Genomic DNA, 12,045 nt, shown 5'->3' on the forward strand with positions numbered 1-12,045 from the left:
ATCAGAGAAGCCTCGTCGGATCCAGGCTGGGTATGAACAATAGGGTCAGAGATGTGGTCAAAGGTCTGCCGAGACCTGGCCGCATTTTTCTCTTCGATTTCCTTGTTCATCTGAAGAACCGAAACCAAGGGAAGCTTCTTCAGCATTTGAATAACCGTCGGTGAGGTATGAGTACGAGGAACGCCAGGGGCAGGAAGAAAAGAGTCAGGTGGAGCCGCCGTCTGAACAGGTGTAGCGGCTGTCTGAGAAAGAGGTGTAGCAGCAGTCTGAGAGCTCCCAGCGGTACTAGCTGCAGTTTGAGAGTTTTGGGAAGTGTCGGCCATCGTAAAAGTTGAAGAAAAAACCGTCGAAAATTCGAAAAATCACTGAGGTTGAAAGGACTCTTTTTCCCGCGTCAGAACGATAGTCTGAGGGACAAGGATAAATGTAGTCTCCTTGTCTAAGATTCGGAGACATAGATAAGTGTTTGTACTTATAAGTACAAACAGTTGGTTTCGTTCTGACGCTCAATCGTTATCTTATCCGATAATGAGCTTGCACTCGTTCCTCGTGCTTGCTCATCGCGGATGATATACTACTGTGCTAAAGTGAATATGCACACACAAATGCAATCAACATGGGACTGCTAGACACATGTATATTGACATGTCAAATAAAATGCTTCCAATGTAACCAAGGGGCAAAATGAAAAGCCACAGATGAACTGTATCCATCATGCAGGCTGTGGGTGACATGGACATGCTGAGGGTTGAAAGCAATGTTGGGTCACGTGGTCACGGTTATGATTCGGCCTTCGAGACGGAAAAAAACAGATTTTGACGCAACGCCTCTTTACAGATTGGGAAATCTTGAACACGATAAAATTGCGCGAGAAAGAGATCCCGTCTAAACTACCATGCAACTCACTTACGCAGGCAGGATGCGAGGGCAGGCTAAATTCTTTTCTGTTCACCAATTGTCCACTTATTTTTATTTAACCATCGTACTATGTAGTCCTAGTAATCGTAATGTGGGTTGTCCCCCGTTCGTTCTGTTATACATGAATTCAATATCTACACCCATTCTCGCTCACTGTCTTTGCCTTGTGACTTCAAAATTAATCCACATAGCTGAGTTGACTTTGATCAACATACCGTATATACTGTTTATTTCGTCCTAGCCACAATACCGCGCACCTTTTCCTTCTGGTGTCGAATCGGCACAGGCGGGGCATGCTCAAGGAAGTCCGCCAACGACGACAAGCTGCGAGCAACAGGCTTTGTTACCCTACGCTTGGTAGTACCCCCCTCCTGCGGTTCCATCATCTCATTAAAGAGCACGCGGAGACCCGGACGGAGGCGCGGATAAAGACTAAGGGCGCCGCCAACAGACCCGGCAACGGACTGCAGCTCGTTGAGGGTGTAAGGTTTCCCTGCTTGAGCGTTACTCCGAAGTAATTCAACGACCTTGGCCTTCTTCTCGTCGGGGACTTTGACTGTCATGGCCTTAGCATCGACGTGATAGCCTAGGATGGGAAGGGAAGGGCCGGAGAGTTGTTTTTCCTCGTCATGCGGAATACCGAGTTCGTCCCAGAGCTCAAGGAGTCGGGCTTGCTTGGTAGGGAGATGTTTATTGTACGGCTTGTAGAACTGTTTGTTTCGCTTGAATTCCCAGCCAAAATTGTCGTCGACGTATCCCAGGAGGCCGGATACACCTTTTTTCTCGGTGGCAATCCAATTGACGGTGGAAATAAATGAGTCCCAGTTCCATCCACCGCCTCGATTTCCAAACGTGTTGCACCGGTCTATGTGGTACTGACCGTTGATGGGGACGGCCTGTTTAATCTGCCATAATGGATGCATTGGCAGCTGTCGGTACGCGCTTTTGACATCTGATTTGAACAAGCAAAGTTCACGGTTAGGGTATTTCTTCCGAGCGGCTAGGAGTTGATCGCCGAGATCGTGTATATTGTCGAGCTGGACCTTGACTTGGGACTTTGAAATCGTCGAGTTTAGGGCGTGCGGCCCCCTGCTCTGGTCAACAATAAGCCTGAACTTTCCCGGAGTGCTTTTCGGCACAGCATTGATTGGGGCGGAATGCATCCCAGGCAGTAATTTACTGCCAAAAGGTTTCGACCATCGCTCAAGCGCCATTTCGTCTTCGCACTGCTGTCGAATAAACTTGACTTTATCCTCGCTGGTAATGCGAGAACCCTGACGCGAACCGTCATACGTGGTAGGAAAACTAGGATCACTGGTGTCCGCCCATGGCCAAAATCCTTTCTTGACCGCACGGGCAACAGATTGGACGAATGATTGGTTGGGGTGGTCTTCGACATACTTTTTGAAAACGTCGACCTTGATCGGTGAGACGACCTTAAAGAGATCAGGATTCTGGGAAATTGTTTTACGAGCAACTTTGTTCTGGAACTCGTTCCTGGGAGGCGATGGGAGCGGCGCAGCGCTTAAGGTGGAGTATGCTGAGATGGTCCTAGGGGTATCGGATTCTCGCCACCTCAGAGTGGGGGTACGTTGACGTAGTAAGTCTTTGCGAACAGCAGCTTTCTTTTTAGGATCATGCTGAGATAATGCTTGCGCCACGATAGAAAATGTCAGTCATTGCTAGGATCACGGTGACGTTGAAGGTATACCTTTGCTAGAGCTCGATCGAACTTGAAATTGTTTTAGCCGGTGCACAGCAGCTGCCTGAGGCTTGCTCAACATTGGAGAGCAATCTGCGGCATGACTCAACGCGGCTAGATATTTAAGTTAGTCCATGCGATGGATAAAGAGCACGGGGCTTCATTACGTTTCACAACATTTGGTCCTTGCTTCTTCGCAGCTCGAGGGTGGACAGACCCACTACCAACAGTTGCAGAGTTGTGCGTCGCTGAGAGAAGGAAATTTAGCCGTGTATTCATGGAACAGTGGAAGAACATACATCCAGGAGGAATCACGAAGTTAACCAATTGGTTCCCAGTACCGTTTGCTGAAAGATACACATTCGGTTAAATAAGTAACGGACAATAAAGATGGGTAACTTACATCCAGCAAAATGATTTGATGGCGACACTTTCGGTGTCGGCAGCACGCTCTCGGTAGGGAACTGCCCCTGTGGCCGGTCATTCATTGGGGGCCTCAGAGGGGTGTTCTTGTGATCTTACATTTACATCAACTGACTTGAACATTGCAACTACAACATCGAAACACTTGCCTTTATTGGCTATCTCCTGCACGAGGCGCGAGTGCGGGGGCGCTGCCAGTGAGACAAAAATCAAGTATCTGTATGGATAGATACACTACCGAGGCTTACCTCTGTGTTGCTGCGCTTGCTGGGGCTTGTGCGATGCCGATTCCCAGAACCTTTCGCTGGAGGATACATATTCAATTAGATAAGGAGCGGACCATGAAGATGAGCAAGCTCACATTCAGTAGAGAAGATCGATGATAATACTTTTGGCGGCATGCTTTCAGCAGGCGGATGTCCCTGGCGCTCGTTATTTTTGAGGGACTTTGCAGGGGTGTCTTTGTGGTCTTATATTTACATCAGCTTGAACACGCAATTATAACATCGAAAATTTTGCCTTCATTGGGTATCTCCTGCACGGGGCGCGGGTGTGGGGGCGCTGCCAGTGAGACAAAAATCAAGTACCTGTATGGATAGATACACTACCGAGGCTTACCTCTGTGTTGCTGCGCTTGCTGGGGATTATGCGATGCCAGATTCCCAGAACCTTTCGCTGGAAGATACATATTCGATTAGATAAGGAGCGGACCATGAAGATGAGCAAGCTCACATTCAGTAGAGAAGAACGATGATAATACTTTTGGCGGCACGCTTTCAGCAGGCGGATGTCCCTGGCGCTCGTTATTTTTGACGGACTTTGCAGGGGTGTCTTTGTGGCCTTATATTTACATTAGCTTGAACACGCAATTATAAAATCGAAAAATTTGCCTTTATTGGGTATCTCCTGCACGGGGCGCGAGGGTGGGGGCGCTGCCGGTAAGACAAAAATCAATTATCTGTATGAATAGATACACTACCGAGGCTTACCTGTGTGTAGCTGCGCATGCTGAGACTTAAGCGACGGGTTCCCTGGAGCTTTTGCTGGAGGATACATATTCAATTAGATAAGTAACAGACCATGAAGATGAGCAAGCTCACATTCAGTAGAGAAAAACGATGACAAGACTTTTGGCAACACCCATTCAGTAGGCGGTTGTCCCTTGCCCTGGTCGTTCGTCGGGGTCTCGGCCGGGGTGTTCTTGTGGCCTTATATTTACATCAGCCGACTCAAAAATTGCAATCATAACACCGAAACACTTGCCTTTACTGGACGTTTCCTGGGCTAGACGTGAGTGCGGAGGTGCTGCCAGTAAGACAAAAATCAGTTATCTCTATGGATAGATATGCTACCGAGGCTTACCTCTGCCTTGTTGCGCATGCTGAGACTTAGGGGACGGATTCCCCGGAGCTTCCGCTGGGGGAGTGGACAGTCGGTTAAATAAGTAATAGATCATGAAAATGGATAAACTCACATCCAGTAGAAAAAAGTGAAAATACGGTCGACAACGCACTTCCCATAGGCGGCTTTCCCTCGTTCGTCGAGGGCTTTGGAGGGGTGTGGCCTTCCATGGTCATCAGTCAACGTGAACATTGGGGTTACAAGGTCGAAACACTCGCGTTTACCGGATGTCTCTTGCATGAGACGCGACTCATGCGGGGGCGCTGCCAACAAGACAAAAATGGACTATCCATATGGACAGATGCACTACCGAGGCTTACCCTTGTGTTGTTGCTGAGACTTAAGCGACGGCTTCCCAGAATCTTGAACTAATGGTGCAGACGATTGACCTAGCGCTTCGAGTTTAGATGGTGTGCACACAGGGGGAAATGACACAAGCTTACCACCACGCGAAGGGCGTTGAGCTTGCGTTGTTGCCACCTGGACCTTCGGGAAAGTGTTACTGGCAGTATCTACACTTCTTCAATAAAAATGAAACAGCGACGGGTGTAGGACGGCTCACTTTTTCCTGATTGCTGTTGATGGGCTGGCGATGCTGAAAAGAAAGTAGGATCTATGGAATAAACATGAGCGACCAAAAATTTAAAAATTGGCTAGAGCTCACCCTTTCGGGGGGTCGGAGTATGGTTCTGTGCTGTTTGAGCACGAGGTTGGGTATGGCCACTCTGTTTTGCTGCGACGCTGATTCAATCAATGGTAAGACGAGGGACAGTAGGGGGTCTTACACCTCGGCGATGGGTCTTGGAACACCTTGTTCCCGGATATGGTTGCTCCATTTACTAGTTTACGCGATTTTTAAGTTACACGACGACATCTGAATAGGTCTAATGGGATCACCTTTAGGCACATGCAAATATTGGACGTTTCCGGGACGGGGTGGTGAAGGCCTGGTGCCAATACCTTCAGTCCCAGTTACAGACGAACAACAGGTTAATACTTACGGCGCTGAGTTGGAGGCCGAAGACTGACCTATTAGAGCCGTTTAATTGGATGGCGTAAGGACAGATGAAGATGATAAGCTTACCTCCAAAGAAGGCCTGAGAATGTTTCGGCTTCGGTGCTGCGTTTTTCGAAGAAATGTTGGCTGTATGACAGGAACCTCAGATCACGCGAATGAAGACAAGGATAAGTCTCACGTTGAGGAGAAGGCCTTTGGACTTTCTGAGGGCCATTGTTCAGCCCACTTTCATTACGTTTAGCTGATGAAAGGTTCTGTTAGTACTGGAAAAGAACAATATACTCTGAAGAACTTACGCGTACCCTGATTTACAGATCGATCTTGGGATGCCCTGTGTCCAGAGGTTGCTTCGGCTGATGATAGAGATACTATTGATAAGCAGATGTCGGAGGTGCTCATCAGGACTTAGGGACTTGCTGACACGAGCCGTGTAGACCAGTGTAGGCCTACAAAGTTCATGTACGCAAGCTCCGAATCCCTGATGCTTACCTCTGACAAAGTTCGAACCGTTGGCGCCTTGAGATTTGGGAGCCCCGTTATCAGGATTTTGATCTGAGGCAAAGAATGGTTTGCTTACGTTTAGTCCCATTTGATAGACGGGGTGCGTTGGCTTGTGGTTGTGGTTGTGGGGGTCTAGGTGCAGCAGCTGTACCTGACAACGCGCAATCATATTTGGGGGGTGGGGAGATTGGGTTAAATATTTACCTGATGATGCTGGAGGCTTTGAGGAAGCGTTTCCCATCATCTTGGCTGAGAGGAAGTTAGCAATGGACGACGATGGAAGAGTTACTGCAATCACGATGGGCTGCAGCTACAGATCGAGGCTTATTGGTAGCTTGGGGGTTAGGGGACTGAGATGCCCCTCCTCCTGCGGCTTGCTTGGGTCCTTGCGATTGTCCACCGGACTTAGACTTGCGATTAGCCATGACTAGACGATGGCGGCAGGTTGAGGACTTTATCTCACGAGGAGAAGATACTTATACCGCTGCGGCTAAGATAACATTGACAATGGTGGGAAGGGTCTGGTAACTGCGCAGTCTGGACGAACGGTCCGAGTGGACATGCTTGGGAAGGCAAGAGAAAATGATGGTGGGACCATGACGGCTCTGCGGTCCGATTAATTCTTCCTAGTGGCTGCAAATGGCGAGCTTCAGCTTGCCTGCCGTTTTTCATAGGTTCCTCAGGTGTTCACATCAATAACAGCTACCTTGTCAACCTTATGACAATGGTGGATAGAAGGGAAGATGTAGTCAAGATGTAGTTCGTGTTTACAGAAGCTGACTAAGCACTGGACGATCGTTGCCACTGCCGACTAGCACTGACTCGACACGTCGACCATCCATCGTCCTCTAAGTACCAACCAACAATGCCCTCCACGGCCCTCAGTCGCTCACTCAGCTTTCCAAAGTCGCTGCCTATATTATTCCACTTCCGAATCAACCCAAAAGAAAGCACAAGACACGCTGGCGAGTGCGCAGAAAAACGCGAATAAACTCTGGGAGAGCAACAAAAAGTACTTGGACCCTCTTGCTAATGGAAGATGCGAACAGCGTACAAACAGCCACTACTATACAACCTCTCCGTAACCAAAGAAGTTCTCAAGCAGAGCTACGTCGCTGAACGACTGCAGCCACCGACCCTCTCAGCCGTCCGATAGGCTTACGAGTCGATTTGGCACCAAGTCTCTCGCACCGGCGCTTTTGGCAAGTTGGTCTGGGATGGCGAGGCTGCGCGGGTGGGTATCTATGGATTGCAGGCGTATGGGATATTTAAGGTGTGTTTTCGTTGCTTTTCAGCGTTGGAGATGAGGAGGGCTGATCTTTTTGGGTTGTGATAGATTGGAGAGATTGTGGGACGACCGTGAGTTTTGTTGGCTATGACCTCTATTAGATGTGGTGACAATGGCGTAGATGAATAGACTCTCTTACGTTTTCGCGTGCGCGTGTGAGGACGCATACCTCAGACTCCTCAATCTGCATTCCAGCGCCGTGGCCCTCAACAACCCCCGTTCTGGCGCTTTCTCTCACAATCAAAACCACACATCCACCCATTTGCAGATCACACCCATCTACAGTGTACCCCTCGCCTCGCATCGCTTTCCATCTATCCTCGCCCTCGCAGTGCCTTGTTCCGCGCCTACACCTGCGGTAGTCGTATTGAGACGAGGTCTTTGTTGGACCAACATTCTTTCTGGACACCGATATCTTGTCTACAAGATACTCTGCCGAATCGAGCCCAGTCGAAGGACCTTCCCAAACCTAGAAGTCCTATGCTCCGGATGGCGATATCGCAACCAATCCGGTGATAGCGTCGGCTCTGTTGAGGGGGGGGAGTTGTCACTAAGGTGGCTTTTTTATGTCTCACACGGCTCGTATGATGTTCAGTTCAGTTCAAATGTTGATCATACACTTCCACAGTCCGTTTCTTTCGCTCAAATTTGTAGAGAAGAGATTAGTGTGGAAGGGAGGGAAGGCCATCAGATCTGATGATGAGGACCGTCAATGAGGTAGGTCTTTCCTCGACATGACGCGCATTCCCTCACATGCAGATAGTACCTTCTACGGCATACTTCCCCTACCGAATATTGCAAGCCTTCCTCCAGTCGACGTTAGCCAATCGCAATAACTCATCTAAGTGTCCTATCGCAAAGTGGGTTCTTCCTTAGGGAAATTCATGACTTCATCGTACCTACCCATCAACAGCATCCCTCTTACGTTGTCGCTCATATTACGAGCTTCCGTCTCGGCGCGGATAAAATGGATGCGGAGAAACAACGTCCACCGATCTGGCAACAGGGCGGTCGGGTGAAGTGATTGTACCAGTACTCGTCTAAAGAGTTGTCTTGCCAAGCTGAACGCAAGGCACGGTATGAATAGTTGCAGGAGTGGCTAATGTCGACAACGCAGCGACAACGAGTAGAGTGCTCGCACAGGCGAAACCGATATTGTCGATGCCCCGCCTTGGCTTCGTCAAGTCACTGAGCCTGAGGTCATAACGCCTTTTTTGTCGCTCATACGAATTAACCGTTGCTGGTGAAGGGGAAAGAAGAAAGAAAAAGAGAGAATACTAACCGGCTTGGCCACTCCTTGTAACTCTTAACGGCCTCACGTCTTCGATAACCACAATAAGCAAGAATACATACAGCGCTATGATACATTGACGATGGATACAGAAACATACGATTAGGCATACTATCGACGAAGAGTCAGGGTTAAAAATGAAATCAAAACCGGAGGGAAGACGTACTCTAGTAAAACTTAAAAGTGTCCATAATGAAAGTGTCCTTCCTCTTCGTCCCATTTCCCATACAAGCTCTTTACAACGTCACTCATTTCTGACTTGCGCTCCGCCTCCTGCGTCGCTAGCCCACTCACCACCGCCTGACTCGCCGCAGATATTTTAGTCCTTGGTCCCACTGCCCCCTTCGGTGAATGCTCTGCGTCGTCCTTGGGCGAGTTGTTCTTCCCCTTTTTGACGACTTAGACTTCTTCACGGGTTCATAGAGGCGCTTGCGCTCCATTGCTTCACGCATGGTGTCTTCCTCGTCTTGAGAAGGGTTGAGCAGGACGACGTCCTCGTTCCGGGAGTACTTCTTCCCGCATCGAGGGCAGAGCTCGAGTCCGGCGTCTGAAGGGTCCGTTGTAGCCGCTTTTTCTTTCCCTTTGTCGTTCTCCTGGTATTTTGGACAAGACAAGGCAGAGACGGTCTTCAGCCCTGCCTGGGAGAAGACGCAGCCGCAGGTGGAGAGGCAGACGAAGAACTGGGCACCGTTCATCTCCTTCTTTTTAAGTAGGCAGACGAATTGTGGTCGTTCGGCGTCGCTTGGTGATGGCTCGGACGACTGAGGTGCAAGATTGGGGCCAAGAGTCAGAGTTTTCACGTCCTGTTACATCGCTGGATTAGCCTGCACGCAGAAAATAGCGGCGTTCGGACTCACCTTCAGCGACCAGATATGACCAGATATTCTCTTCCCGTCTCCATAGGCCGCTTTGTTGAGCAAATACACTATTATCGAGTCCTTATTGTACAACTTGCCTAACGCACATGAGACGATAGGTTCCTGCGGTTTACGCTGTGATTGAAGAAATATGAGCTCGTCGTCGTTAAAACAAAAAATTCCGCTCACCTTTGACAATGCACAAAAGAACCACCGTGCCCGAGTCTGGTTGGCCTTGTCAGCTTACTCCACCTAACGCTCAGTCAGCTCCATATCTCACAATATGTAAGAGTTTTATCACCTTCGACTTGTTTCTAACGAGATCGTGGCGATCTGGAATGCTTCTACCGTCACTACCATGATTTCGATACGAGGTGGTGGAGGTACAGGAGAAAGTGGTGACTACAAAGTCCGACGTGACAATCTTCACACAATCCCATATCGTGGGCAAGGTCCTACCCAGCAGCGCAATGCTGCAGGAACTATCGCATATGGACAAGGTAAACTCAGTTTCAAGATGAAATACAGCAGGTATGCGTTTCATCTCAACACGAAAAATTCGAGCACTAAATGAACAAACTTTAGTCGTCTTCAGCTTCTCCTGATCATGGCGAACAGCATCAGCTATCTAACGTCTCGGTCAAACTTCCTTCAAGTCAGCCGGGAGATTCCCGTAACGAAAAAACAGAACCCCGACAAGTATGACCCCCCATGTGTTTGAAGCTGAGTGACCCGCCTCGTCTACTTTTTCAACAAAAGGATAACGCATTGCGTCGGTCAGCGAACAAGAAAGAGCTATTAACGGACTTGATGGTGAAAGCCAAGCAGATAGAGTATCTTATCAACTCTTTGCCAGAGCCAGAACCGGAGGAAGAACAAGTGAGTCCATGTCGATCCTCCCAATTCGATTTTTCGCTTACATTCATACACCAACCAGGCAAAGAGAATACAACAATTAGAGGAGGAGATGACGCTCGCGAATGAGGAGTACATGTTGGCTGTCGGTCGTGCTAGTAAGCTCCTCCCTTGTTCCCTTCTTCAGACTTCAAGTTGACGCTGTTTACGAGAAAATCTTCACTCCCAAGTTACAGAAGCCCTGCAGGCCATGCTTGTAGACAACGCGGCTGATTTGCTACAAGGTAGACCATTCGTTCCCGCAAGTATCCACACCACACGACCCATAAGCTGATGGTACGTATCGATTCGCCCATCCGTCATTGTGTATATCCAAGGGCCCGTTTCCCTCAGAAATTTGATACCTACCAACAAACAACACAAACCCAAGCATGATGTGTTTGCCCTCCTCGCTTGCTGTCCCCTTCCAACTCCAATTTTAATTCCGCTCCCGCTGTGATATTCACGCTCTAGCTCTCAATTCTGCTTACCCAAATATGTGGATGGGACTGCTCAACGTCTTTGGAATATGAACAGAGCGTGCCCTGCCCCCACTTTCACCCCTTCTTCAACTCCATTCCTGCCTCCAATCCTAGATTTCCAACACCCGCTTTAAAACAAGAATCTCGACGTGGGGATTCCCGCGATCCGCTCTCGCTTCCTGGCATCCATCTTAACGTCACCATGGAGGTGACTATACCTGAGATGCTCACAGTCATCGGATCAGGAGGAGGCGCGTCTTCGTTATTTGCTTGTACCTTTGGGGTTGACGACGATTATGGTCGATAGGCAGTGCTTGATTGCTGCTTCTGGAGGGATGACGACTGGCTGCTGGGAACCTCCTTCGGCTTCTACAAATGCGGATTTGTGGGATACAGAACTCCTCCCTCCTCACATTGCGAGACACGTGCAAATTGGGGACTGGGCAATTTTTCTTCAGCTCCAGCGCCTTCAGTTCCACAGCTTAATTTGCTTCTCTTCCTCTCTTTCTTCTCTACACCGATTCATTTCCTCTACATACTTTCTAAAACACTAGCATTTCGAAAAAAAAAATTCCCCACCCACCAAAGAAAGATTCCCGTCTACTAAAAGGCAAGGCCTCCGGCTAAGCAAAGGAAAGAAGACTTCAAGCTAAAAGAAAAGATGAACGCTGGTCCGACGGGGTAAGTTGCAATAAAAATAAAAAAAGCGTCATCCCCTTATAGAGTAGGCGGCATACTGATATCGACGGCAGACTCAAATTTCGTTGTTTAAAAATTCTTTATTCGCCCGAATCAGCTTGAACAAATGGGGGCGTACGTATGTGGAAGCGGTGTACTCTAATCGAATTCAGTGGACGAACCGGCGATAAGTTACAATCTAGTAGATAAAAACGGACCGGCGAGCCTACATCAGGTAAACCGAGCACAGGAGCAGGGCGTTAGGAGGACATGAGTATTCGTGGGGATTTAGTGCCAATGGGGGATTGGTTCTGAGGGTTAGACAAGTATGCAGAGCTGGCCAGAGCTGCCAGATCATTTCAATTGGAAAGTAGGGCGTTGGTAGTCCTGGAATGGACAGGTAAATTGTTTCCTGCTCTGGAAATCCGCGAAACTCTGACATGAATGCACATCTCGTAAATTCGGTCAGGTGGACAGTAGCATATTTCAGATGGCTCGAAAAAAGTTTAGAGGATATCAAATTGCGTTAGTTACATGTATCAGCATCAGACGGGGTGTAAATTTGAAAAACGAACTTGAAGAGAATCGAGGA

At 48.7% G+C, this 12,045-nt stretch overlaps 4 protein-coding genes across 4 annotated transcripts; 3 read left to right on the forward strand and 1 right to left on the reverse strand.

The window, feature by feature from the left end:
- Positions 1 to 2,490: 2,490 nt before the first annotated feature.
- LACBIDRAFT_293747 (uncharacterized protein) lies at positions 2,491 to 6,388 on the reverse strand (the record flags this gene model as incomplete). The annotated part of the gene is given in 27 exon segments (XM_001879496.1): positions 2,491 to 2,571; positions 2,633 to 2,734; positions 2,788 to 2,868; positions 2,920 to 2,967; positions 3,024 to 3,137; positions 3,193 to 3,234; positions 3,292 to 3,347; positions 3,405 to 3,510; positions 3,561 to 3,604; positions 3,662 to 3,671; positions 4,043 to 4,086; positions 4,144 to 4,243; positions 4,263 to 4,348; positions 4,406 to 4,459; positions 4,518 to 4,607; positions 4,765 to 4,833; positions 4,888 to 4,956; positions 5,007 to 5,057; positions 5,109 to 5,185; positions 5,230 to 5,283; positions 5,446 to 5,473; positions 5,529 to 5,588; positions 5,641 to 5,703; positions 5,759 to 5,830; positions 5,952 to 6,014; positions 6,040 to 6,114; positions 6,262 to 6,388. 22 exon segments carry the CDS (start codon positions 6,386 to 6,388, stop codon positions 3,202 to 3,204), a joined length of 1,431 nt encoding a protein of 476 aa, XP_001879531.1. The 3' UTR covers positions 2,491 to 2,571; positions 2,633 to 2,734; positions 2,788 to 2,868; positions 2,920 to 2,967; positions 3,024 to 3,137; positions 3,193 to 3,201.
- Positions 6,389 to 6,787: 399 nt separating this feature from the next.
- LACBIDRAFT_318192 (uncharacterized protein) lies at positions 6,788 to 7,382 on the forward strand. Its single transcript, XM_001879240.1, has 3 exons — positions 6,788 to 6,928; positions 7,013 to 7,236; positions 7,300 to 7,382. The coding sequence occupies exons 1-2, from the start codon at positions 6,829 to 6,831 to the stop codon at positions 7,117 to 7,119; spliced, it is 207 nt and encodes a 68-aa protein (XP_001879275.1). The 5' UTR covers positions 6,788 to 6,828; the 3' UTR covers positions 7,120 to 7,236; positions 7,300 to 7,382.
- A 2,728-nt stretch (positions 7,383 to 10,110) lies between these two features.
- On the forward strand, positions 10,111 to 10,514 carry LACBIDRAFT_318194 (uncharacterized protein; the record flags this gene model as incomplete). The annotated part of the gene is made up of 3 exons (XM_001879241.1): positions 10,111 to 10,278; positions 10,337 to 10,408; positions 10,467 to 10,514. The coding sequence occupies 3 exons, from the start codon at positions 10,111 to 10,113 to the stop codon at positions 10,512 to 10,514; spliced, it is 288 nt and encodes a 95-aa protein (XP_001879276.1).
- A 463-nt stretch (positions 10,515 to 10,977) lies between these two features.
- On the forward strand, positions 10,978 to 11,382 carry LACBIDRAFT_318195 (uncharacterized protein; the record flags this gene model as incomplete). Its single annotated transcript, XM_001879242.1, has 2 exons — positions 10,978 to 11,026; positions 11,087 to 11,382. 2 exons carry the CDS (start codon positions 10,978 to 10,980, stop codon positions 11,380 to 11,382), a joined length of 345 nt encoding a protein of 114 aa, XP_001879277.1.
- Positions 11,383 to 12,045: the final 663 nt, after the last annotated feature.

This window comes from Laccaria bicolor, genomic scaffold, assembly GCF_000143565.1.
Source record: "Laccaria bicolor S238N-H82 LACBIscaffold_8 genomic scaffold, whole genome shotgun sequence".
NCBI classification, from domain to species: Eukaryota; Fungi; Basidiomycota; class Agaricomycetes; order Agaricales; family Hydnangiaceae; genus Laccaria; species Laccaria bicolor.